General features: G+C 45.8%; 1 protein-coding gene across 1 annotated transcript in view; it reads right to left on the bottom strand.

The window, feature by feature from the left end:
• LOC146832948 (uncharacterized) overlaps positions 1–19509 on the bottom strand; it is a 209177-nt gene extending 189668 nt beyond the window's left edge. Inside the window, exons 1-6 of the mRNA XM_085600029.1 lie at positions 19301–19509; positions 18740–18828; positions 16693–16832; positions 15990–16183; positions 8259–8307; positions 1351–1532 (exon numbers count right to left, since the gene is read on the bottom strand). Of these exons, the coding sequence (XP_085456155.1) occupies positions 1351–1532; positions 8259–8307; positions 15990–16183; positions 16693–16832; positions 18740–18828; positions 19301–19509 (863 nt within the window). The remainder of the gene's footprint in view (positions 1–1350; positions 1533–8258; positions 8308–15989; positions 16184–16692; positions 16833–18739; positions 18829–19300) is intronic.
• Positions 19510–25936: the final 6427 nt, after the last annotated feature.

The raw sequence follows: 25936 nt of genomic DNA, 5'->3' as shown, positions 1-25936 counted from the left end.
ACGATTTAAAAAAACATCTGCAGCTGAGCTCCTTGCGCCTTCAGCTTTCAGGTAGCAATAAAAATGTCAAGGTAACTCTTGTGATTAATTTTCCCACCAGAGAGAGACAGAGATCGAGTTTTGTCCAGTGGCAGGTCTGACTCTCCATAAAATAGTGAAAGAGGGTGAATGTGCCTGCTGCAATGAACGTGTTCTGTGCAGATAACAAATATGTATTTTATGTGGATAGGTGAGTGAATTACTGATTTTGTCACAAAGATCCTTTTGTCACTGCAGTTTATAAGATACAACCCTAATATAGAACAGTGACTGTTACAAACTGTCAGCAAAGAGTTGCATGTAAACTGCATAAAATAGGCTAGGATGTTATGTTTTTTTCGCCAGTCTTTTATTCTCTATTCCTAATGTTGCTAAAAAGGTTTGTTTGGGTAAGTATACATTCTTATTAGTAAATACAGCCTTTACCAGTGCTTTAAAATGTGTGTGAGAGAGGAGCTATGGAGAGATGAGGGGCACTTTTACCCAGTGTTCGTGAGGGGAGCCGAGGAGGAGGTCATGGGTGGGAGAAGAGGGGCGCCAAAAAAGATTGTCGCACTGAGCCCCACCAGTTACAAAGCCGGCCTTGATCACACAACTCATCTCCCACACTGCTGTAACACCCTCATCCTTCATCTCAAGCACCAGTTGTATACACACATCTCTCGCACATCGCTGTCAAACAATCAAGCAATCAATCAGGATTTATAAAGCGCGGTTAATCACCATACAGGGTATCCAGGCGCTTGCAGGTCCCGGAGGCTCATTCGAACTGCCAGGGCTTGAGGGCCATTGGGAGTTCCAGAAGTGAAGTGATGGTCCGCAGGTGCATGGGGAGGCTGTTCCAGGTCTTTGCTTCAATGTTGGGGAAGGTGTATCCTCCACTTCTGCTTCAGTGGATGCAGGGAGTGTGGGCAAGTGAAAGGGAGGCGGAGCATTATCTTCACGATGGTTGGTGGAAGTTCAGTTGGTGGTCAATATAGGCAGGTCCTTAGTTGTGTAGAGCCTTGTGTGCATGGGTAAGCAGCTTGAACTGGCATATATAACACTCACACCTCACCTCAAGCCCAGGAGTATATTACATATCTCCTCTCGCAGACTGCTGGTATGCCCTCACCTCTCCCCACAACGATGGGTACACAACACACATTTCCTCTTGCAAACCGATATAAGAACCTCACCTATCTTCTCACACATCGGATGTATGAAAAACACCTCCTCTTGCAGACCCATGCTAACGCCCTCATCTATCTCCTCACACACCGGTTGTATAAAACACACCCTCCTCACACCCCAGGTGTGTAGCACACTCACCTCTCACCCCGTAGCCTGGGGCTGGTCTGTATGACACTGAGGTTGTAGAACTTGCTTCCTCGCTGAAAGTCGGTGCCGGTCGGGTCCATCCTCCACAGACACTCCACTCTCACCTGTCTCTTGCAGCGCGCTGCGTGCTGCACACAGCTGCGCACCTCCACTGCGCGAGTCCTGGTGTCTGTCTGCAAGGAGAGAAGAACATGGCTGAGACTTTGGAGGGAGGCCCATTGTAAGCCACAAGTTAGATACACACTTCTGACAGACGCAAGAGACACCAAGAATCTCACCACCTGGGCAGGCTAGTAAAATATTGACTACCTAGACATGAGGTAAACACACAAAGCACAATTAACGGCAGCACTTGAGCAACAAACACTGTGAAACAATGAAGTGCACAAACAGAAGTGACTGATGACCAAGTGCACGGTCAGTGATCACAGACAAGCTTACTTACTTTCCAAGTGTATAAATATACTGGTGGACGTATGAGTCGGGAGACTGTACAGATTTACAGACAACTAATTTTTAGGTCTCGCCTTACAGACAGCGTTTCCTGTCTGTTCTCAAAAGACCTACTGTGGACAATACCAATCCTTGAAGTGAGCCTTGGTTCATCCCATTGCATATCATTGGTTATCTTTCTTGTCAATCCTATTTGCTTACTTATTATTTAATGGTTTTCCTTCCTCTTGTTGTGTTTGTCCCTCCCCTGGAGCATAGCTTCTTTACCATTGTTTTGTTAGTAGACTTGTATCTTTCCACTGCTCACATACAGGCAACCACTTTTTTCTTTTTCTTTTAGCACTCTAGGGCCTGTGTTTTCTTGCTCTCTACCCTGTGTACTGCTACCTTCCTCACATCCCTTCCCCAAGCGTGTCCGTTGCTTTCCCAACTGATGCTCAGCTTTTTTATGAACTCATTCTAGTTTCTCCATTAATCCTCCTATGCTCTCACCATTCAGCAGCATTTAGTTGTAGGTAGTCCCTGCACCCTCCCTCATTGCTCACCCACCTCTCCTTATCCCACCCTTTCATTTGGAGTGCCTGACCCAGGTCAATCGTTTCTTAAAATGCAGAAATTATATTTTTTTTTCAATTTATCTCTCCAAGATGAGCATCTTGGAATGTAAAATACACAATAAATGTCGAACACGCCAAATGGTGATACCTGTGTGCATATACGTCATCATAATGGGCAGCCATAGCAACATGAGATATACATGCCCCTATGTGGTGAGGCATGCATGTGTACACTTCATTGCACAATTTTTTCTCATCTGCAAAAAACATCAATTTTTGCAGATACTGAACAGCACCGGCAAAAAACACTGGCAAAGCCAACAGGTCTTCGCTGATAAAGGCAAAAGGCAAGACAAGTTTGCTTTGCCAATGCTTGTTTGCCATATAATCAAAGAAGAATTAACCGCAACAGCCTCACTGCCAGAGTCTCACAAGAGATATTACGGAAATCCTCAACCGTCAAAAGCATGCAGCAGTGTATATCATCTCCACTGGGACAGCTTGGTGGGTAGCATTATCATCTGGTTCCACACCTGGGTACTCGCTTCCCCAAGTGTGTAACGCACCCAACTGGAGAGAGATTGCTGATGAAATGATACTGGTACTACTCATTTTTTGCTCAGCATGCCTCAACAGACTGGAACCAATCCTATTGAATCCAGAGCGGCTCGAACAGCTAAGCCAAGTTTCCCCAGAATGGGAAAATAAGCAACCCAGAACATGTTTTGTCCTTGGTTAGCCTTACCAGAGAGGAGCAGGTTAACTGAACGTAATTCTGTGTGAGGTCTTCTGGCTGTGGAGGTGGTCAGCATCCTTCCCCTGTACATAGACAATGTGCTCTTGCCTAAAGTCCAGGGATTGCATCAACAGACATGTACCTATCACCCCCATTCAAGGTGAGATTAATTCTGCCAAGGGGTCCCCGAGTGCTCAGTTCCCTTTAAAAAGAGGTGTTCTCAGCTCAAGAGTGATAGTAATTGGTTTGCGCGTCATCAATGCCCCATCACTAACAACCTTAGGTTAGAAACTGCTACTTGTGCTTAATTTGCCTATTTCTCATCTGAGTTGTATTGTATTGTACTGTATTTGTGTTTATATAGCGCTTACTAGCGCTTCATACCAGGCAGCATGATGGACTGGACATGCCTTTTATTCCACCAGGCATTTCCCCGGTGGGCTGGAGCCCTCGGATGCCAGGTTTTAAAAGCCTGTCCAGGCAAGTGGAGGTTTCATGTGATTGAGCGAGAAAGAGAGGGAGGAAGGGGGAGAGAAAATGGGATCAAATAGGGAGAAGAAAGAGAAGTGTAGGAGAGACAGAGAATGAATGGATTGAGAGAGGCTAGTGCGAGGCAAACATGGGCTGGTTTGACCTTTTTTGCCAGGCTGCACTTTGTTTCCCAGTCCAGCCCTTGCAGCATGCTGCTCTAGAGACCCAAAGCTAGTTGTTATTCTGGTGGTTTTTAGTTATTGTTGGTTACTGGGATTAGTCTTGTGCTGTCAAGGAAATCATTCTATGCATTTACTCCAGTTTCTCTGTGTGGTTAGTAGTAGTTAATAATAGCTAGGTGTGATCATTAGATTGGATCCTATTTAATGGGCAGTGAACGGACGCGCAGCGCCTGACAGGTTTTTACTTTAACTCGCTCTTTAGCTCATTTGCTAATTTGCACTTATGAACTTGTACTCACTATTTTTAATCATTGTTATGGTGTTTTTAGCTTCTGTGTATGCTTACTGTACTTGCTTCTGAGTGTGTTAAACTCAGTTTTTCTCCGCACTGATACCCAGACGTGGTTATTTTCCCTGACGGCCATTTTGTTGTGCCACGTGCCTTTTTCTGTCCGCGCTCTAGTGGCTGCACGCCGTCCTATTTAATGGGCAGTGAACGGACGTGCAGCGGACGCGCGCAGTGGGCGCGCCTATGGTACGTCGATGGCCCACCAAAGGCAAGCCTGTCTGCGTCCGTCCACGCTCATCCGTGCCCGCCCGGTACCAGGGGCTACGAACACCTGTCCAATTACTAGTCATAAGCTCTACTATTTATCAAATCAACTATTAGAGTACCGTAGTATGCCGTGGTCTAACTGCTCTACTTTGGACCTTAATAAGAACGCCACTAGATGCTCACACTGTGAATTTGCTCCCATTGCAGCCACACACAAACAGTATAACGGCAGAATCAACTTTAAGCAGAGTGTCTCTGAGTTGTTTACCCATACTGATCCTCAGGGACAGATTTCACAGAAAAACACACTTTTATCCTATAAGGAATTCACCTTCTATAATACTAACTGCTGATCGCTTCCTAAACATAAGGCGGATATCTTTGATCTTTTGATCATTGAGTAGCCGGATGCTGTCTTCCTTACAGAGACCGGGCTCCATGAAAGTTCAGGTCCTGATGTAGCCTCAGCACTTCCTATGAACTATTCTATTGTTAGGAAAGACAGGGAAGGAAGGGTTGGGGGGGGGGGGGCATTGCTATAATTTATTAAAAAGTCTTTTGATTGCAAGTTCTAGGATATATCCTCTGCTGTCTGTTAGGCCTCTTTATTTAAAATCGCACTCACTTCCCAGTTTACCTTTTCGGGTATACAGTTCTATCATCCTCCTGGACCTCCCGGACCTTGGGTCACGTCTCTCCCCAATTTAGGAACCCCCCTACCTTTTGAATGCCGCTACCTTTACCATTCTGGGTGATCTGAATCTTCATCTTGATGACCCAAGTTGTGTAAAAAGTGTTGCACTTCTTGAAGCAATGAATATCCTACTCTGCAACTCGGGTTCCACCCATGTAGCTGGTCACTTATTAGACCCCATCTTTTCTAACTTGTCTGACATTTGTTGTCCCCCTGCTCTCCCACTATGCTTATCTGACCATTTTGCTGTTGTCTTTCGTTTTAAAGTCGTTTTTGGCCCCCCAGTAGCTCCGAGAGGAACTAAGCCCAAAACGAGGAATTGGGGAAAGCTTGATATTGGAGCTTTAAATATTCTTTTAACCAACAGTACTCCTGCAATTGAACAAATGAAAATTGCGGACCGTGGGGCAATCCAAAGTTGGCTTCTACATTCATTTGATTCCTGTCTTCTTCTCTCTAACAAATGGTTTAATAATCACCGTCCCGCTGCCCCCTGGTTCACTTAGAGGCTTAAAAATGAAAAAATAAAACGTAAAACTTTAGAAATGATATGGAGGAAGAACTATGCGCCCGATACTAAATGGACCTATAAAAAGGACATAAGGGAGTATCACTCTCTTTGCAAAACAGCCCGTGCTGAATATGTCTCCTCCACAATTTCTCAAGCTCAGAATTGCTCTAATATCCTGTTCGAGGTGGTCAAGGAACTTTCTGAAGCAGAAAGTCAGACCATTCCACTCATCCTTAATGAAACACAGTGTGAAGATCTTGCTCACTTTTTGTGAGCAAAGTAAAAGAAATATACTCTGCACTGTCGGCTGACAACCTGCCTAATATTGCATAGCCAGCTTATGCTTTTTCGAAAATAGTCACTGCCATAGGGTCAGAGTATGGTGACAATCCTAAATCCATCAATAAATTGGTAACTTGGTCTTTATTGGATACTAGCTATTTTAATCTGGTCCAGGCTAATCTAAAATCTGGCTCCCCCAGCGATTTACTCCCTATCTCTGTACTAAGGCAGCTTCAGCTTCCTTCGATTATGTTAATCATGTAGCTCCTCAATGCTTTGTTACAGGAGGGAATAGTCCTGCCAGAATGGAAACATGCCATGGTTCTGCCACTTTTGGAAAAAAACAATGCTGATACCTCTCAGCCTTCTAACTTTCGACCGATGTTTTCTTATTCTGGCTTTTTCCAAGATTTTGGAAAAACATGTGAACTCCCAACTATCCTCCTCTGTCGAGTCCCAGAACTTTTTATACCCTTCACAATCTGGTTTTAGAGCAGGATTTTCTACTGAAGCTACCTTATTAGGAGTCACTGAAATGTTGTGACACCGTCTAGACATTTGTGACACAGTGTCCCTCATTCTTCTTGACCTGAGTGCGGCATTCAACACGGTGTCTCACACCTTGTTATTGAAAGTGTTGCAATCCCTGGGTATTGAGGGCCATGCGCTCCAATGGATTGACTCCTTTCGCACCAACCGTACATTTCGGTCTTCTCCGCCACTGCCAGTTCTAAAATTCATCGTTCCCCATATGGAGTGCCCCAGAGCTCGGTTCTGAGCCCTCTTCTGTTTAATAATTATGTTCGCCCACTGGCAGATATTGCCGATGAGGCAGGGCTGTCCATATTTTCTTATGCTGATGATACTCAGCTTATTTTTTCCCTTTCTACAGCGAAGGAATCTGAATCTTCGACTCTCCAGTTTGATTTGAGGAAGATTGCGTCTTGGATGCAGGACGATCTACTCAAACTAACTGAAGTTCTGATCTTGGGGAAAAAACAAGACCTCTGGGGTCCTCAGCACTGGCCCCTGGAAATAGGAGTCTTACCGCAGCCTGCTCATCAAGTACCTAACCGCGGTGTGATTATCGACGATCAGTTATCTATGAAACATCAAGTTGTGAATGTGGCCTCAGTCTGTTTCACCATTCTTAAATGGCTGAAGAAGATTCTTTGGATGCTGTTCCTCTCCACTCAGAGAACTGTGGTCCAGGCCCTTGTTACATCCAGGCTGGAATATAGTAAAGTCTTATATCCGGGTTGTAATAGGGATGTGATACAAAGATTGCAGATGGTGCAAAATGCGGCGGCCAGATTGCTCTGCCAGGTTCCTAGGACTGCCTCCATTTCTGGTGCTCTTCATAACCTTCACTGGTTTAAGGTGGAGAATCGTATTAAATTCAAAGCCTTGAGATACATGTTTAAAATCAAAACGGGTTCAGCCCCGCAGTACCTGCAGTCTTTAATCCAACCCTATTTACCTTCATGTACTCTTTGCTCCACTACTCGGTTTAAATTTACTGTTCCTAGTATCAGACTGAGGTGTATGCTCGGTCAATCTTATGCCTACCTAGGACCCTCCCTGTGGAATTCTCTTCCCATCTCTTTAAGTAAAGAAACGGTTTATGGTAATTTTCGTAAATGTCTGAAAACTTGGTTGTTCAACCTATAGGTCCTTTTCTTCCCCCTTCTTTCATCTCAGGCTGGCGCCGGGAAACCCCTCTGGGTAGCTGTGTGTCTTATAAACTCAAATAACATAACATATGTGAGTTCATACAGATGGTTGGTGTGGTTAATAGATGAGCTAGAGAAGATTAAGCATTCTGGAAAATATCAAGCGAATAACATTGATATTCGCAAAAAGGATGTCCTTATCGAGAGGTTGAAACAGAAAAAGAGAGACAGAAAAGGGGGGATACAGATAAAGGCAGTGAAATAAGAATAAATAAACTCAGAGAGAGAGAAGGAGACAGAGAGGGGTAGGGAAAGGGTGAGACAAAAGAGGCAGAGGGCCCAAAAATTGAATGAGGAAAAAGACACAGCTAGATACAGAAACAGGCAGATAGAAATATTCAACAAGAGGGAGAGAAAGGGATAGAGAGTGATAGAAAAAGATGGAACAAAGGAGAAAAATACGAAACAAAAAAAGAGACATGCAAGAGGTCCATGAAAAGACAGACGGGAGGTAAAGCAATAAAAGAAAGAATGAGTCAAAAAAATGAAAGGGGTACAGCTTACGACAGCTAAAGGGACATAGCTAAAGACAGATCGAGGGACAAATAAAGGGGAATCAGGAAGAAACAGATAAAGAGGGACAGAAAGGGTGATATAAATATAGAAATAAGGAGTCAGAAAGAGGCAGCTAGAGAGCGGTGCAGATATAAAAGAATGAGACAGACAACTGAAAGCCCAATAAAAAGTTAGCTAATTAAACAATTAAGGAGGGTGAAAAAATTACCTCAGTGAAAACCTCGAGCTTGCCTCCTTCGTCGATTGGAACACAGATTCTAGGGGTGAAATAAATGATAGTGAATTCAACAGGGAAGGGCCACTCTCTGACTCGACGCACACACCAAGGCGATGGGCAGCACAGTGCACAGAGCTGCTACAGCTGTTGCTAGAAGCTACACCGCTAACAAACATATAAGCTCTTTATGTTATCATTGCATTCTCTAGCTTGTCCTTTTAATGTGTATCTGGCACTGGAGCCAAGGTATGATGTATTTGTTATTAAAGAACAAGAATTGGCAACGACAATCAACGTTGCCTTTTCAACCTATTGGCTTTATCAATGACTTTTGGCAATACTGTGCAGCTTTGGCAAAACAGGAAAGAAAAATGGCAAGATGATGCGAAGATGTGCTTGGGTATATACATCATGACAATGCTTGCGGCCACCAGGCATATGTGCTGAATTATGCGTGTGCATGTGTCACCTTGCCTGCGCATGCATATGCACTAATGCATGTGCAGCTGTATTTTTTTTTTATTAACTGCTCCAAGATGGCAGACAGCAGACAAAGGTGCTTTTTAGGTCAAGCCTGGGCAGCGCATGCACTGCTCTGCAAGGCATGCTGTATTTGAGTATAGAAGTGAAGCCCCGCCCACTCTCCGCCCATATTTGTCATTGGCTTGCGTCATTGTCCTTTGTAAATGCTGGCTTCTGATTCGTTAATAGACTTGTTAGACCCTCCTTAGTTAGTACCGCCTTGTCTTCATTTGTAACCTCCCATGAGTACTGGCCCTTTTACTTCTGTTGTTACACGGGATGCTTTATTTAGTCTGTAAGCACTATTTTCTTTAATGAGTTTTGTCCAACTGCAGGCACAACATGCTATCCTGCAACATTTAGCGTGCCATGCACGCTTTTACTTTCCAAGCAGCCCAGGACAATGGCGGACGCTTCTATGAAGTGAAATAGGTCTCGCATTTATAAGAGTTTGAGCTATTGCCATTGTAAATGACAATGCCTTTTAATTATGTGTTAATTATCAAAACAGATCAATAAAAGACATTTGTCACTTACAATGCCAATAGCTTAAACTCTCACAAATGCGAGACCTATTGCATTGCAAATGCTTGTTTAAAACATAGCAGCCCAGAAGCAAATGGCTGATTGCGGACCCCTGATAAAACTGAGAACAAAAAATTACGTTGGGATGTGTGGGGCAGTAGAGCAACAGAAAAATGGATGGGAGAAGCAGGTTTGGGAGAAGTCAATGCATGTGTGGTAACAACTGGAAGTAGACGGAGGAGTAACGGAGGAGCTTGAGGTGGGGAGGGAAGGGAAGGGACTACATTTCGAAAATGCCCATGTGAGGAAACAAGAGATGAGCAAGGAGTAGGAGAGAAGCGCATGGAGAGGGGAAGCTATTTAGGAGAGGAAAGCGGCACATACAACAGAAAGAACAAGAAAAAACATGCACTATCATGGAATGCTAAAAGAAGAAGCAAAATGTAATCCACTGAACGGGAGTAGAGGAATGATGCAAGTGATCCAATCAAAAGGTTGGTAAAGAAGCTAGGATTCCGGGGTGGGGGGGAGGGAGGAGCAAACAAAATACAGTGACAGGAAGCCAAGCAAAGATAAGCAATGGGTGGGCTCTAAGCCTACTGCAAGTTTTTGGTATGATCTACAAGGGGTCTATCGACACCCAAGAGCTAAAAGCTGTCTGTGGGCAGAACTTAAAAAACCCAGTCCTTTTCTTCTTTAGCTCTCTGCTCTTGTTTAATCGTCACAGTATCTTATTAAAATCAAGATTACAAAAAAAAAGTTGTAACAGAGAGTGAATGCAAATACTGTATTTTCATCGTAGCTTTCCGACCAGAAACAAATCTGGCAACCAACTCTGTATAAGGTCATGGTTTGTTTGGGTGATTACATTTAGCTGCATGGTTGAAAGTATGGTGGGTGATGAGTTTAGAGTTTAGACAAAAAGAAAACTATTTGTAAATTTTACATTGCTGTGATTCACTTATTATATAACATGCATTATGCAGTATTTGGAGGCAGGGGAAGGGAGTCTGGGAGGCGGTGAGGCCAGGAAAGAGATAGAGGGATTCAGTGGCCATATTCTAGTTGAAGAAGGGTTATGTGTGCATTTAGGACAGTCTTAAGCCTGTTTAGTGAGATGATACCTATCAGAGTGTGTTTTTTAGAGGGGCGTAACTGCTTGAGGGACAGGATTCTAGATGCACCACGGATACCTCAAGGTGGCCAAGTGTTTTTGATTTGCGGTGCATAGGTTTCGAGCACAGAGTAGTGAGCCAGGATTTGGTATGGGTATGATTGAGAGTTGCCAGGACAATCATTAGCACAATAATCGAAGTTTGAACTCAACCCTGTGTTGGGGAAAACAGCAAAATGTGATGAAAGGACTGCAAAATTATGCGGTACTGCCAATTTCCAATCCAATCCAATCTTTCTTTATTTCTGTCCGTGGGCCATAAAAGAACATTCACAAACACATACAGTATGTAAAAAACAGATTAAAAAGCTAAATCCCAGATAAAATAAGATAAGGTTATTGCAGTAACAGCTAAATATCAATCAGTATTAAATCCATTACTGCTTCCTAAAAAACCTTTCACGTCCACCACATAGAACTTAATAAAAAACAGGATACAGCATAAACAATTGCCACTTGAGTGTTGTATTTTAGGAGCTTAAATGCTTCTTCACAGTGTTGTGTACCTAGGTTGTACCAACCATCTATGGCTAATTTTTTGATATCCAGGACAGAAGAAAAATACTTGAAGTTCGGTCTCCTCTCCCCTACTGCAAGCTGGGCACCCCAGGGCAGAACTGCCGGACCATTTGTTAGTAAATGCATGCAGAGGGAGAGAGCCGTGCCCGAATTGTACGTACAGTTTCCTAGCTGGGCCGGTTGTATTTCATCTAAAGATGCCTCCAGATTGTACTTATCCTTGATTGCCTAAAAATTTGCTGTAAGGAAACCAGTGGCAGAGTTTTCATGGAGTTGGGCAAGTTTTCAATTTCAAGAGATGCATTCCACTTTGTATTTTTGTCTGCTGCACCACATAAGATGGAGATCAGCCATACTAAATCCATCAAGGTCCTGCTCCACTAGGAACAGTTGAGCCCACACTGCCAGGCCTCGTCCACTCAACACAGGGACACAAGCAATCCTAGAACGGTGTCCTTATTGCTGGAACTCCTCAACGAGGTGCAGCTTGGAACCTAAAGCACAATGAGCTACGTGCCTCACATCAGGGCACCCGTCGTACTTCGAAAGACACATTCATTTGATCATATCCTTGGTAGATAAGTAGCCCATCAGGTGAAGTATGAGAAGGTCACTATTTGCGTTGGAGAGTTTGGAACTGGCAAGATTGGCAAATTTTCTAACTTTATCAAATAGGTAAAATGAGTATAGTGGAATGCCACCGAGACCAGAGAGCAGGGCCGGCTTTAGGGCAGTGCCACTGGTGCAGCCGCAGTGCACGCAGATCTGGGGTGGGGGGCGCTGACCTCAGTAGGGCGCTGTGTTCAGCAATAACTTATGATTTAAAAACTCCTGCTCCAGAGTTCCTTGTGCGTCCAGTTTTCAGGCAACCATTAAAAATGTATAGATAACTCTTGTGATTAGAGTTCATGCTAGAGAGAGAGAGATCAGACAGAGTTTTGTCTAGTGACAGTTTTGACTCGCCATACAGTGGCGCAGAGGATTACTATGCCTGCTGCAAAAAATTTATATCATGCAGATCACAGAACTATATTTTATGTGGATAGCTGAGTGGACTACTGCTTGTGTCAGAGAGATCCTTTTGTCACTGCAGTTTATAAGATACAACCCGAAAATAGAACAGTGACTGTTACGAACTGTCATCAAAGAGCTGCATGCAAACTTCATAAAAAAGTTACAACGTTATGTTTTTTTCTACTAACTAATGGTATGCTGTTCCTCCTGGGGTAGAGCCTAGTCAATAAAAGTCAGGGAACCAACCGCTATCATTGGTTAATGGTAGTGGCGGTGGGACATGGTATTAGAGAGGGATTAGGAGGGGATCCCGCTCTTTCGGAACTAGGGTCCTCACACACCCAGCAAGCTAGGTGTCATGCTTCATCATCTGAATCTGCTCCTCGTCGGGTCAGCGCTGCAATACCCAACGGGTACCAGTATAGGGGCTCTTTATCGGAGATCTTTTGTTCCTTGTCGTATGATGAAGTAGGGGTGTGTGGCCTGTGGTGTGTAGATACCGTGAAGAGAGTGAGTGAGTTAAAATAGGTAGGATAATCCCAAAAACAATTTTATTCTGGCTGGTTATCCACCTCAGTAAAAACAGAAAGAGTGGCAGCTTCCCTGACGTTAAGGTTCAGTTGGAGCTATGCTCATCTCTAGAGGTCGACATGTTTCTTGCCTAGTGGTTATGTAAATCTGTGGCAATTCTTCAGGACCTAATCTAAGAACAGTGAAACTATCTACACTCTGTGGTGGGGCTATTAGCTACCTACCACATGTATCCATTTTTGGATGGCCCCTGGTACAGCTCAGCACAAGATGAAGGGTTGGTACAGCTTCCTCAGACAATGGAAGTGTACTGCCTTCATTCCTGTGACTGGGAGGCAGAGACACTGGAGGGAGGGAGGATGGAGACAGGACTACCCTTAGTAATTCAATTAGACTCTTATTGGCAAAGGGCTACTGATTAGTATTCCAGAGTACTGCCATTTAGTAGATGGTAGGAGTGAAGGAGGTTCTGCCGTTTCCGTTGTTCAAGGTGAGGACGTTTCTAGGCAGAGTCTGCCCTTTTGTCTGTCCCGGATTACTGCTTTGGGAAGGCTGATGACAGCCAGGTGCAGAGATCTTACACTCCATTGCTCCCTTGTTTTGTATAATCCTGTTTGGAGCCAGCATCACCTCTAACTGCTGGGAGAGCTATCACCGTGTACAAAGACTGTGTCAGAAGAACAGCCAGACAATGCCACTTCATAGAGAAACAACCCACATGGGTTCTGAGGCTTTACAAAGTGGATCCACATCCCATCTGAAAAAGGAGTACAAAGTGGGCAGCAACCAATTTACTTGGTGCCAGTTCCAGATTCTTCTTCCTAGGAAAGAGGTACTCTCAGTGGCGGCTGGCATCTACGGAGAGGGGTAGGGAGTGGGGCGGGTGAGCAAAATAAAATAAAAATTAATAAAAACTTACCTGAACGCAACGTCCTCCACTCCGGTCCTCTTCTCACCACCGGAACTGAATGCAGCAGCTCTTTTGGCCAATCATGGCGCTGCTCTCATGCAGAATGACAGCAGCACCCTGATTGGAGGGAGCGGCGTCACTCGGCACTCCACAGCGCTCTGGAGGCGTGCACTTGATCTAACCCATCTGTCTTAAGACAGCTGGGTTAGAGATGTTTAAAGTGAGCATTTGTGACTGCCCATCGCAAGACAGCCGGCCAAAAAGACATGGGCACTTTAAACAAGCGCATTAGACAGCCCATTCCTATTCCCTGCTGCAGTCACTTCGCTGTGGCCCCGCACCCGTCCTGACGCTCGGCTCAGGGATGAAAAATAAATAAAATGGTGATAAGTTACCATTTAATTTTTCTGGGTTTTGGGGGGATTTTAAGTAGGGTGACGCTCCCCCGCTGAAATGGAGGAGCCGCCCTTGGATGCTCTACAGAGTACTACTGTATGACCTAGGCTAGTTTCTGCATTGCAGCCAATCTCCCAGAGGTAAGGGCACATCACATAAAATCTGCAACTTGCTGGAGAAGTTGAGGTTCTACCTAGAGCCTAGAAGCCTGCCTGCCTGTCTGACTGCTCAAAGGGGGAAGAAGAGTGACTGACCCAGCAGGAGGAGAGGCTGTCCATGAAGAGAAGATAAGTGTGTTCCCTGAGGGTGAAACACCCAGAAGTATCTGACTCCCTTCAGGGAGCAAGGCCACCATCGACCCAAATCGTGAGGGGACCCCCACTCTCTAAGTGCAGCTTCTGTAGTGAGTTGTATGAAGAAGCTATCCACCAGAACATCATTGTGCTGTCAGACATTTGCGCCTCAGGCCCCAAAGGTCCAGTGTTGGGGCTGAATGCCTGAGGTGATCCCCTGTGAGGACATGCCTGCACCATCCCTTAGCCTGCATCTACAAAAGACGAGTACCTGCCTGCAGCATCCCTTAGACTGCACCTACAAAAGACGAGTACCTGTCTGCACCGGCTCAGAGGCCGCGACTACCGAAGATGAGCACCCATCTGCACCAGCCTGAAGGTTGAATCTGCCGAACAGGAGTGCCCCCAAGCACAGACTTGGAAGATACAACTGCTAATGACGGTCACCTGTTAAGCAGACCTGACAAAGTAAATGCTAAAAGCGCTTCACGATAATTCATAGGTGAGGCTGTAACCCTGTAACTGAACCATTTCTGGAGGGTGCAGTAATGCGTTTTGCTGTAAGATCGAAATGTTTTCTTTTTAACAAAAATATGCACTGGGCTGGACAATAGGTTATTGTGTGTGTTCTGAGCTCTCCCCCCCACTATCTCCATGAAAAGTCTTAGGACCCGACTTATAATGAGTAATACATTCCTCCAAGATAAAGGTCCAGCCGCCAAATTTAAAAGTGGGTGGATGCTAGATTTAATCAGGGCATAGACTACTACGTCTACACCATGATTAAATCACTCCGATGGCCATGTGGACTTTTAATTCCGCCCACCTAATTTAGATGGGCAGAATGAGGTCACTTTTCACTGCCCATCTCTGCCAGGAAAACCTTGGTGGTAATGGTCAGTGAAAACTGATAAAGGCTCCCCTCACCATAGGAGAGGACTCCCATGGCGAGCAGAAGCATCTTATTTTTTATTTTCAAAAAGAAAATCCCGCTTTGGGATTTTCTTTTTAAAAATGTTTTTAAAACTTTTTTAAATGTTTAAAAAACTGGTCAGTGCATGGCTTCTTCATGTTGACAGAGCTCTGCACCTAACTGTAAACAGCAATGACAGGAACCGCAGGGAAGGCAGTTCCTGTCAATGTTTTTGAAATGACCACCAGCTTTTCAGTCATTTTCTAAATTAGCCAGGTGCCATCTCCATCAGGGTGACAGAGTAATTTACTCCATCTACCTATATATAAATTAGGCCCTAAAGACTGGTCATCCATGTTACCCTGAGAGTCAAGAGTGCAACGGGTGTACTTGGCCCAGTTTGCAGAGCCAAAGCAGGGCAGACCCCAAGATACTTGAGGCAAACAACCTCCACCACCAGAATGTGGGCGCAGTAACCCATATCTGCCCTTTTTCCTGGGATGTACTGTGGCAATCAGGGATCGTTGTAGAGCACCATACTCTTCCTCGGGGGATAAGGGTCTGATAAGTCACACTATCACTAGGGTGGCTCGGACACGGGGTGGGTTGCTTTGCATCCTTTAAGAGTTTTAATGCCCCCTGGGTTTAGATGTTCACTCAGGAAACATAAAGGGATTTTCCACCCTAGGCTATGTGACATTTTGTATTATACTGGAACATTTATGTAGCGTTTTATACCCCTATGTGGAGCGCTGAAGGGCCTGCCTGCATAGGTGGCATGCGGCGGTGCAGGTTTTGTCACTTCCTTGCCGAGAAGATGCAGTCATATTTTAAGCTTCTGCAGACAATTCAATAGCTGGTGGCCTTCTAGACGTTGCCTGTTGACACCTTCTTTACTGGTGTTGTCAGGGAGTTGGCGACTCACCTGTAGACGAGGTGACGTCGCTGGTTGATGATGCGAGTGACGTCTTCCCAGACGCTCTGGCTGTACAGGGAGATGGCGCGCTCCACATCCGGGCCGATGATTACGAACACCTGCAAGATGTCCACCGAGGGCGGAGTGCAGAACAAAGTCCCCGTGAAGATGCAGGGACCGGTCAGGGCTGGGAGAACCTGGATCTTTGGAAGACAGAAAAACAGTTTAAATGTGTCTTCTTCACACACTCTCTCCTCCGCCCTCCTTGAAGCAGCCTTTTGAGCAGGTGTTGCCTGGAAGCAGAGCTCAGGGATGTGGGTGGGTTCTGTGTGGATAGCAAGAAAGGTCCTGGTAAGGAGAGCAAGAAACAGCCCTGAAAACTAAAGTAGGAGTGGGTTGGTGAGGGGGGAGAAAAAAATTACAACGTGATGGAGCACAAGGTGAAAGGGAGGGCACCAGTAAGGCATTTAGGTCGAACAGGTAGCTGGAGAGGTCTAGAAGTTGATGGGTGGTGGGAGGGCAGGAGGGGGGCTCAGCAGGCGATGGAGGGTCCCTGCAGGTGATGGAGTGGGGAGGTGAGGTGAGGTGAACAGGCCCAGCAGGTGACGTCAAAGGATGGGCAGGGGATGCCTTCGGGCTGGTGAGGTAGTGGGGGAACAGGAGGGCTAACAGGGGACAGAGGAGTAGAGAAGAGGCTCAGGTTCATACTCACTGTGTAGGGCTTGGTTTTCCAGAAAGATGGCAGCGGTGACGTCACTTCGTTGACCAGCCATGTATATGATGCCAATGACTCAGCGTGGACGCAGCTCAGGATGGATGGGAGCCCCCAGACCTGCGAGGAGCCCCCAACACCTGTGGAGGAGAATGGTGTCAGCCACTTCTAATACATTAAGCGTGGGGTCAAAGGGCAGGACAGAGACTCTAGACCTCACAGAACAGGGAGCAGACCCCAGACTTCACAGGACAGAGGGAGACCTTAGACCTCACAGAACAGAAGACAGACTCCAGACCCCGCCGGACTGAAGGGAGGCCCCAGACTGACAACGAGTCCTCCACGGGTGGAGGGATGAATCATGAGAGATCTCACTTGAGTGGAGATCTTAGCATAACAAGAAGTCCCCGGCCTTCCCATTAGAGAGGTAGATGTCAGACTCATAGGGCAGAAGGCAGACACCAGCTCCCACAGGACAGACCCCAGACCCAGAACTCACAGAGCAGAGGAGAGACCCCAGACCCAGAACTCAAAGGGCAGAGGAGAGACCTCAAACGTCACAAGGCAAAGGGAGACTCGAGATCTCAAAAAAATTCCATCCATTTATTACCTGACTGACCGTCTACTTCACCCTAAGCTAGAAACCGTGGGCTGTTCTTAAACACTATTTTGCAGTTGGACTCCTTTCTCAACACCACAACTGCCGCCCCCAGGCTGTAGTTTCTGAACATCCCCCGAAGCTTCCTATCCATGCAGTCAAAGTCCTAATCAACATCCTGGTCATGAGCAGGATCGATTACTGTGCCAGCCTCTTTTTTCACTTAACCCACTATTCCTTTTCCCCTTAGGCAAGTGGTGTATGTTGCCACTCAGCCGGGCTTCAAGCTCACTAGCCAACTACCCCCAACTGGCAGCAGGGTGCCTGGTTGTCACTAAACTCTGCAGTTTGGGCTAGACTGTTCTCATTGGAGCAGGGTCAAGAGTCTCAAGACTCATTTGCATAAGGATGTGCCCAAACTTAGGGGGTGTGGTGTGCAAAATAACAATGGACTTGGATTTGGCCCAAGTAATTATCAGTGGCTGAAATTAATTCAATCATTCCATCCATCACTTTTTTGTATACTTCAGTATGACTCCCTAAGTGGGACGGGTATGCCCAGCCCTGGGTTCTGGGCACAGTATCCCACTAGAACCAAGCTATTCCAGACTAATGAGCCCTAATAAGGGTGAAAATGGGCTTGTGTTCCAGTTCAGGGAGGACCTGGCCTGGCGGTTCGGGCTGAACTGTTCCTATTGTAGCAGGGTAAAAACTGATTTGCATATGTTTGGGTCCAAAGTGAGGTTGCATGGTGGGTAAAAAACGAACTGGGATGTGGCCCCAAGTGTCATCCAGTGGCTGAGTTTAAATTCAAGCATTCCATCCATCACCTTGTTGTTTGTTGCAGGCAACACATTGGGCACAAAGTGGGCCTGAGCTGCTTGAGAGAAGTACAACGACGTTCTCCAGAGATCAGCATTAGGAGCAAGCTGATACATATGCACTAGGACCTACTTCACTATAAATTAGTTCTTTGTTGTGAAGATCTGCGAGTCGGGGGCAATCAGGGCTACCCACACATAGGAGAGAAAATGGATTCCGAGGTTCAATTTTCCACATGTGTGATGCCTGGTACCTTCTGAACACGATAATGCCTTTACTGAACTTAATCAGGATACCCTTGGACACCAGATATGCATAACACAGGCCCCCGCAGCCCCTGCCGTGCAGGGGGCCCCGAGCTGCAGGGGTCCCCCTCAGCACTGTACTCGGGCCTGAGAGCTCCAGATTAAATCTGGAGCAGGGACCCCTCTGTGTACCTTGCAGGGGGCCTTCAACTTTTGTTATGCCACTGTACCTGGGCACTGCAGTGGGTGACTCCATACCCTCTGACCCCTCTACAAAGTACAGCTAACCTCACATCTGATACCCTGAAACCTGAATATGACGGCAACTGCTCTCACCTGCCAAACTCTCACGCCCCTTAAAGACTGTGGCGGCTGGACTCACCTGCGATATCCCATTTGACCTGTGGGTGCAGTGAGATGTTGGCATGGTGGGCGAGACCCTGGACGGAAGAGGACCCCTCAAGACAAATCCTGGACAAAGCAAGGAGAAAAAGGTTATTCAAACGGAATCAAAAAGAGAAGTGGGAAGGGGGGGTCAAGGCTAGCAGCAGACCAGGGGCACATCAACCAAGGCAGTGTGAGAACTGAGATGGGGTGAGGGTGGACTAGTCAGCTGCAAAAATGGGGTTGGGAAGGAATGACCACTGCACTGGTTGCCTCTAGGGCCTTCTACTTTGGAGCCCTGCCATGAAAGTCTCAATGTCTGGGGAACAAGCGCTTTCTTCCAGTGGAAGTATTTACTCTGTGGATTAAAGCAAGAGCAGGGGGAAGGGTTGAAGGAAAGTTAAAATAGAAGAAAAATAAGCAGAATGGAGTAAGAGAAAGTTGGAGGGAAAGTTGAGTATTGGTAACAGGAAGACAGTGCCTTAGGAAGGCGAGCAGGGACACAGAGATATCTCAGAAGATGACTAGCTGGAGTGGGGCCAGATCTGGAGAGAGTCACCTTTGGGCTTGCTGACGCAGTTGCTGTACAAAGCCAGGATATGGGTTCCAGGGTATCCGTGGGGTGTTCAGAAGCCTCTGGCATAGGCTCTCCATTTGTTCTTGCAGCCTCAGATCTTCTAGGTATTTCCACCGAGAGTTCATGTACCGGGCCCCATGTGGGTCATTGCACAGGGGTGCCCTGGGTCGCTCGGTGCCCACAGCTGGCATGGCCTTTGCCTACTGCAAGACCAAAAATTGCATCACTCTTGTAACCTCAACAGCATAACCAATACAAATATAATATTGAATGACAGAATCACAAACCAGCAAACTCCAATCAAATAAATGTATTAGGCCAGCAACTATAAGCTAAACACATACTAGAGAGAACAACATTGCCAACCAAAAGCAGAGAAGAAAGAGCAATGGCCTTAAACCAAATAGAACTAGAGCGATCCAAGAATGACCAATCTGACAGGTGGGATAGACTAGCAGGTAATAACCCAACACACTGATAAGAGAGGTCAGCAATCACTAAATAATGAGGCCAGCAAAGAGTAACAAAAGAGACAGACCATAAAGATCAGAAATAACGTTCAAAACCAAACAAGTAAGCAGCACCAGCCAAACAGACTCAGAGAGGTGTCCATTAATCAACAAGTTAGACCCAGAGATGTCAGATATCACCAACCAAGCAGATTTGACGAGTCAGCCATTACCAATCAAAAAGGTTATAAAAATCAGTAATTAGAAAACGAACTAATCGAAAATCGAGATGATAACAATTACCATCTTAAGAAACATCCTCACTATATCCAGTATTCCCCATCTAAGTATAGTTGCGGAGGTAAGATTCCCTAAAACTCCTTTTAGACAATGTGAAAGCCGGCTCTCCCAAGGATCCTCTACCAATCTCCATACTCAGGCAGCTTGATCCTCCTCATTTGCGCGTGATACTGAACGTCCTTAATACTTCTCTACTAGAATCCACGGTCCCTCCTCACTGGAAACACGCCATGGTGACCCCTTTTCTAAAGAAGCCCACCGCAGACCCTGACATACTTTCCAACTACCGACCTATCTCCCTCCTACCTGCCTTCTCTAAAATTCTGGAGAAACACATCCATTCCCATCTTTCCCAGTTCGTTGAAACCAACAAAATCCTCCACCCAACGCAATCTGGCTTTAGAGCTGGTTTTTCCACAGAAACAACACTGTTGGGTGTTACGGAAAGGCTGCGTCACAATCTGGATGTTGGAGATACTGTTGCTCTCATACTGTTGGACCTCAGAGCAGCGTTTGACACTGTCTCTCATCCCATACTAATCAACACGCTGAGGTCACTTGGCATCTGCGACTCAGCCTTAGACTGGCTTATTTCTTTATTAGCTAACCGCACCTTTCAAATTGTTTCCGCCACTACTAGTTCAGATATTCACCCCTCACCCTATGGGGTGCCCCAGGGCTCTATCCTTAGCCCTCTGCTTTTCAATCTATACATCAGACCGCTAGCTGACATAGCCGAAGATGCTGGACTAACTCTGTTTACATACGCCGATGACTCCCAGATTATCTTCTCACTCTCTAACACCAATTCCAGCACAACCTCTCCCCTTCAGTTAGGTCTCAGGGAAATTGCCCTATGGATGAATCAGAACCATCTGAAACTTAATGGCGATAAAACCGAAGTCCTGATCCTTGGCAAGAACAAAGATCTATGGGGCCCACTACACTGGCCCAATGAAATGGGTGCTCTCCATCAGCCATCTAGCCACATTCGCAATTTAGGCATAACCATTGACGATTCTCTAACCATGCACCACCAGGCATTTAAGGTTACTGCCATTTGCTTTACCATCCTGAAATGGCTTAAGAAGATAATCTGGATGCTGCCAGTTGCTACCCAGAGAACAGTTGTTCAGGCCCTCATCACCTCAAGGCTTGACTACGGAAATGTTCTCAACCTCGGCTCTAACAAAGCGGTGACTCGTAGATTGTAGCTGATACAGAACTCTGCAGCAAGACTACTCTGCCGGGTTCCCAGAACCACCCCCATCTCCAGCCATCTCCGTGACCTACACTGGCTCAGGGTGGAGAACCGTATTAAGTTCAAAGCCCTGAGTTATATGTTCAAAATCAAAACAGGCCCGGCACCACAGTATCTGCAATCTCTTGTTAGCCCCTATGTCCCTACTCGTCACCTTCGCTCTGCCACTCAAGAACATTTTAATGTACCCAGATTCAAACTATCCAGGATTGTAGGCAGATCTTGCACCTATCTTGGCCCCTCCCTCTGGAATTCTCTACCCTTAGCTATCCGTAAAGAAACAATCTACACCCGTTTCCACAGAGCCTTTGAAGACCTTTCTATTTAACCAATAATCTCTACAAACTGCCATTTCCTTTTCTCTCCCAGTCCGCTCTGGCGCTGGGAAACCCTTTTTGGGTAGCTTTCGCATCCTATAAATTCAATAAATAAATAAAATATATAATCTTCAGACAAACAGACACAGAAATGCCAGCAATCGCAAGTTAAACAGATCTACTGATGCCAGCAATAGCAAGCAAACAGGTCAATAAGTCAGCAATCTTGGCCCAGACAACCCCAAACAGGTCAGCAATAACTAAATAGAATTAGTTTGATCGCAAAAGGAACATGTAGAAAAATTAGACCCATGTAGGTCAGCACTCATAACACACATAAATTGTTTAAAAATCACCAACCAAAAAAATGCCGAGACATGACAAAACAATGACCACAACGACCAGGAGATAGCAACTACCAGCCAAACAGAACCAGAGAGTTAAGAAATGTCTAACCATAAAGATAAGAGGGGTCAGCAATGGCCAAGCAAACAGGCCCATATGGATCAGCAATCATCAACCAAACAGAATTAGAGACCAACAATCATGTGATAAACAAACAGATCAAGAAAGGTCTATAACAACCAGCCAAATTCAACAGACCCAGCAAAATCAGCAACCACTAGTCAAACAGAGGTCAGCAATCATCAAACATACCTAAAAATGTTACTGATCACCACTAAACAGACGTCAGCAAACGCCAACCAGACAGGCCAACAGTGGTCAGCAAGGTCAGCATTTACCTGCCAAAGACTCGGAGGTCAGTGATAACTTATCAAACAAACACTCCAGCCAAACAGACACAGCAAGGATGCATTCATTGAGCATGTAACAACTCTGGGAATGTCAGGCAGAACCAATAAAAAGACCAAGAGATGGAAACATTCATCAGAGAGGCACAGCAAAGTCAGCAAACACCATCCAAATAGACCCAAAGATGTCCTAATTGCTAATCACAGGAAAGTACTAGAGCAGTGCGCGATTACCAGACAAACAGACACGGAGTAGTCTGCAACTACCTACCAAAAACGCACTGTGGTTAGCACCTCTAGATCCAGAAAAGAAGAGAACAATCACAAGCCAAAAAAAAGCAGGCCCTGGAAGCAGCCAGCAATCACCACTGAAGGAGACAAAACCATAGTCGTGAATTGTCAGTAATAAAACAAGCATATTTATGAAGTTCAGTCAAACAGACCTTGGGAGCCCACAACTAATCAGCCAAACAGAACCAAGAAAGTCACAGAAGCATAGTCCGAGATTTCAAACATCACAAACAAAAAATACCCACAGAATTTAGCGATAACTATCTACACAGAAACCAACACTAGCCACTTTAACAGTTTCAGAAATATAAAAAATCAAAATCCAATTAAACAGGAGATGAAAAGTTAGTAATTACTATGCAAATATAAGCAGAGTGGGCATCAACCCTCAATCGAACAAAAAGACCCAAAGAGTTCAGCGAAGTCAGCAATCTTCAACCACACATCTAACGAGGCAGAGTAAGGGATTTCGAATCATAATTAGTGAGCAAGAACTCAACAATCACAAACCAAAGGAAAAACCAGACTCACAGGTATTACCAATTGCCATCGAAACTGAACTGGAAAATGTACTGCTCAACAACCAAAATCCAACGAGGTCAGCAATCAGCATCACCCAAATAGACGGAACCAACGAGGTCAGAAACCAAAACGGATACATTCCTTTGTAAAAAGGACAGCAAGTACCATTCAAAGTCCAAAAAGGGATGGACAATAACTGGGCAAACTGAATTAAAAAGACCAGCATCCAAGAACAAAACAGAGACCCCAGCAATCACCCACCAAGTAGTGGACAATAGAGGTCAGCAATCACCAACAAAGTAGACAGTATAGAAAAGAGAGCAAATAACACCAAAACAGGCAGTTCAGGAGACTATCAATCACCATCAAAACAGAGATCAGCAATCACCATCGAGACAAGCAGAACCAGAGCGGCAATAAATTATCAGCAAATCCAACAGACCTTCTCACTGGCCTACCTATGTATCTCACTCCAGAGGCAAAGCACGCTTAGATGTACCCTTCGGGGTTCAAGAGCAGTGGCCCGCCACAACTTGTAAGACACACACGACAGGTAACCTGCCACCTGATGCGTCTCTGTCTCCATGGCGACCGAGCGCGCTCACCTGTGAATAACAGTTTACAACCAGGAAGAGGCCAGGTGCAGGTTCACGGTCTCGGAGGAGCCGCGCTCCAGGAAAAGCCGGGGCTCCTCGGGGAGCGGTGGAAGGCCTCGAGGCGCTGAGCTCAGACTGCCGAGGAGCTGCACTCGGTGCTCCAGAGCGGGCCGAGGGACGCCGAGGGACAGCACTCAGCGCTTCGGGAACAGCACTCGCCGCTCCACGAATACAAACTACGCCGACGCGAAAAAACACAAATGCATGGACCAAAAATATGTCTTACGCCTAAATAAGTAAAGGTGTCCCGGTATACCAAAAACCCGGGCAGACCCACCGGGTGCAGAGCAGGTGCACACCAATGGAGACTTAGGGGCAGATTTACAAGCCCCTAGCGACACTTTTGCGTGCCTTTTAACATGGGAAAAGTGACGCAAAAGTGGCGCAAGGGGTTTGTAAATCTGAACCTTAGTGAGGGCAGTTCTGCGTCACAGGATGAGAACCGGGTGACCCTGTTCGCAAATCACTCACTTATTCAATTGTGCGCGCATCGTGCAACGCAGCTCTGACTGCCCCAGCAAAGTCCTGCACATTTTAACGGACGGTGGCAAATGCAGCAGGGGTCGGTTCAGGGGGTGGGGTGCAAGACAGACGGTTCGGAGTGAGCTGGTATATTGCAAGAACGCACAGGGGAGCACAACTCCAGTCTTAGGCCCTGATTACAAGCTGGGCTCAACCCTGAGGTATGCACCTCCCTCCCCCCTTCACCACAGGAGAGGTCTTTTTTATCTAGGGAAGTAATTTCCACCTATTCAAAGTTTCTGCTACTGGTAATTCTGATCTCTGTGAAGGGATCCGAATTTACATCCTTATTCGTCATTGTTGTCTACTAATTATGAGCGTCGCAAGGGCCTTTGCAGTATTTATCGCACCTGTTAAATGAAATACCCCTGGATTCGGAATTTATTGGATGAGACAATGCACCTATTGTGAGTTTGTGCTAAAAATGCAGCATAACATATAGGGTTGCTGCTTTCCACTCTACAACCTGCAGGTCCAGGTATATTCTAGGCACCTGACCCTGGTATGGTTCAACATGTAGAACTTGCTGAAATACACCTGGTGAAAATGATTGGGTTGCAGGGTTTATGACACCCAGTAATTACAAGTTGTGGTACACTCCGCATATTTTATCATCCTAATCCCTGTTCAAACGGAGCTGCTGACGCTCGAGCTGGGGCCCTTAAGACACATTTTCTCCTGTTGAAACCAGTTGGGTACAACTTGTGTCCAGGACGACCAAATTTATGCCAGAGTTTTAGGATTTCCAAACGAGATAAACTGACTTAAAATAATCTAAAGGGGACCCCTTAACATAGGCAATGGACAGGCTAGACTATAAATCTGGCATGGTTCCTGTCTCCCTGGACCTATGTTGGCCCCAGAAACCGGCCTAGTGCCTAAGTATGCGGTCTGGTTTTGATTCTAGATATCAACCGCCGTTAGGAGCACTTAGGCCCACGTTTACTAAAGTTTTGCACAGGCGCCCCCATGAAACACGTGACGCACAAGACATGTCAATTTACTTACCGTGTTAGAGGCCATAGAGTGCAGCACTAAAGTGGGTTACCACCTGGGCGGTCCGGCATAACCACTATTTTGGTGATGTTGGAGCCGTACAGAAATAGAAAATCAGCTAAAACAGGTCTTTTTTTCCTCTTAACCATGCATACTTAAAATAGCAACTATAAGAAGAAAGCACTTTAAAATGTGTTCTAGAGCTGTCCTAAAATGTAACTGATAGCTAAACAAAGGCAGAAAAGTAGTTTACAAAAATGTCTACAGACGATTTTTATAAAGTCCTGCTTAAGTATCATGCAGAAATTAGAAACCACCGTCGGGAGATCCTTCTCCCACCTCGCCGCCAAGACCTGGAACACCCTCCCACTGAGCCTATGACCGACCCAAGACCTGCTGACCTTCAGGAGGCTACTCAAGACCTGACTGTTTGACCAGTAGCGCCCCCCCCCCCAGCGCCTTGAGACCCTCGCGGGTATGTATTGCGCTCTACAAATGATTGATTGATGGTTGGTATTTTTCTCTCTGAAGAATGGCAAACCACGTAACACT

This window comes from Triturus cristatus, chromosome 4_2 (assembly GCF_964204655.1).
Source record: "Triturus cristatus chromosome 4_2, aTriCri1.1, whole genome shotgun sequence".
In the NCBI taxonomy this organism is placed as follows: Eukaryota; Metazoa; Chordata; class Amphibia; order Caudata; family Salamandridae; genus Triturus; species Triturus cristatus.
The sequence above is the reverse complement of the archived record's forward strand: the minus strand, read 5'-3'. Positions and strand labels throughout refer to the sequence as shown.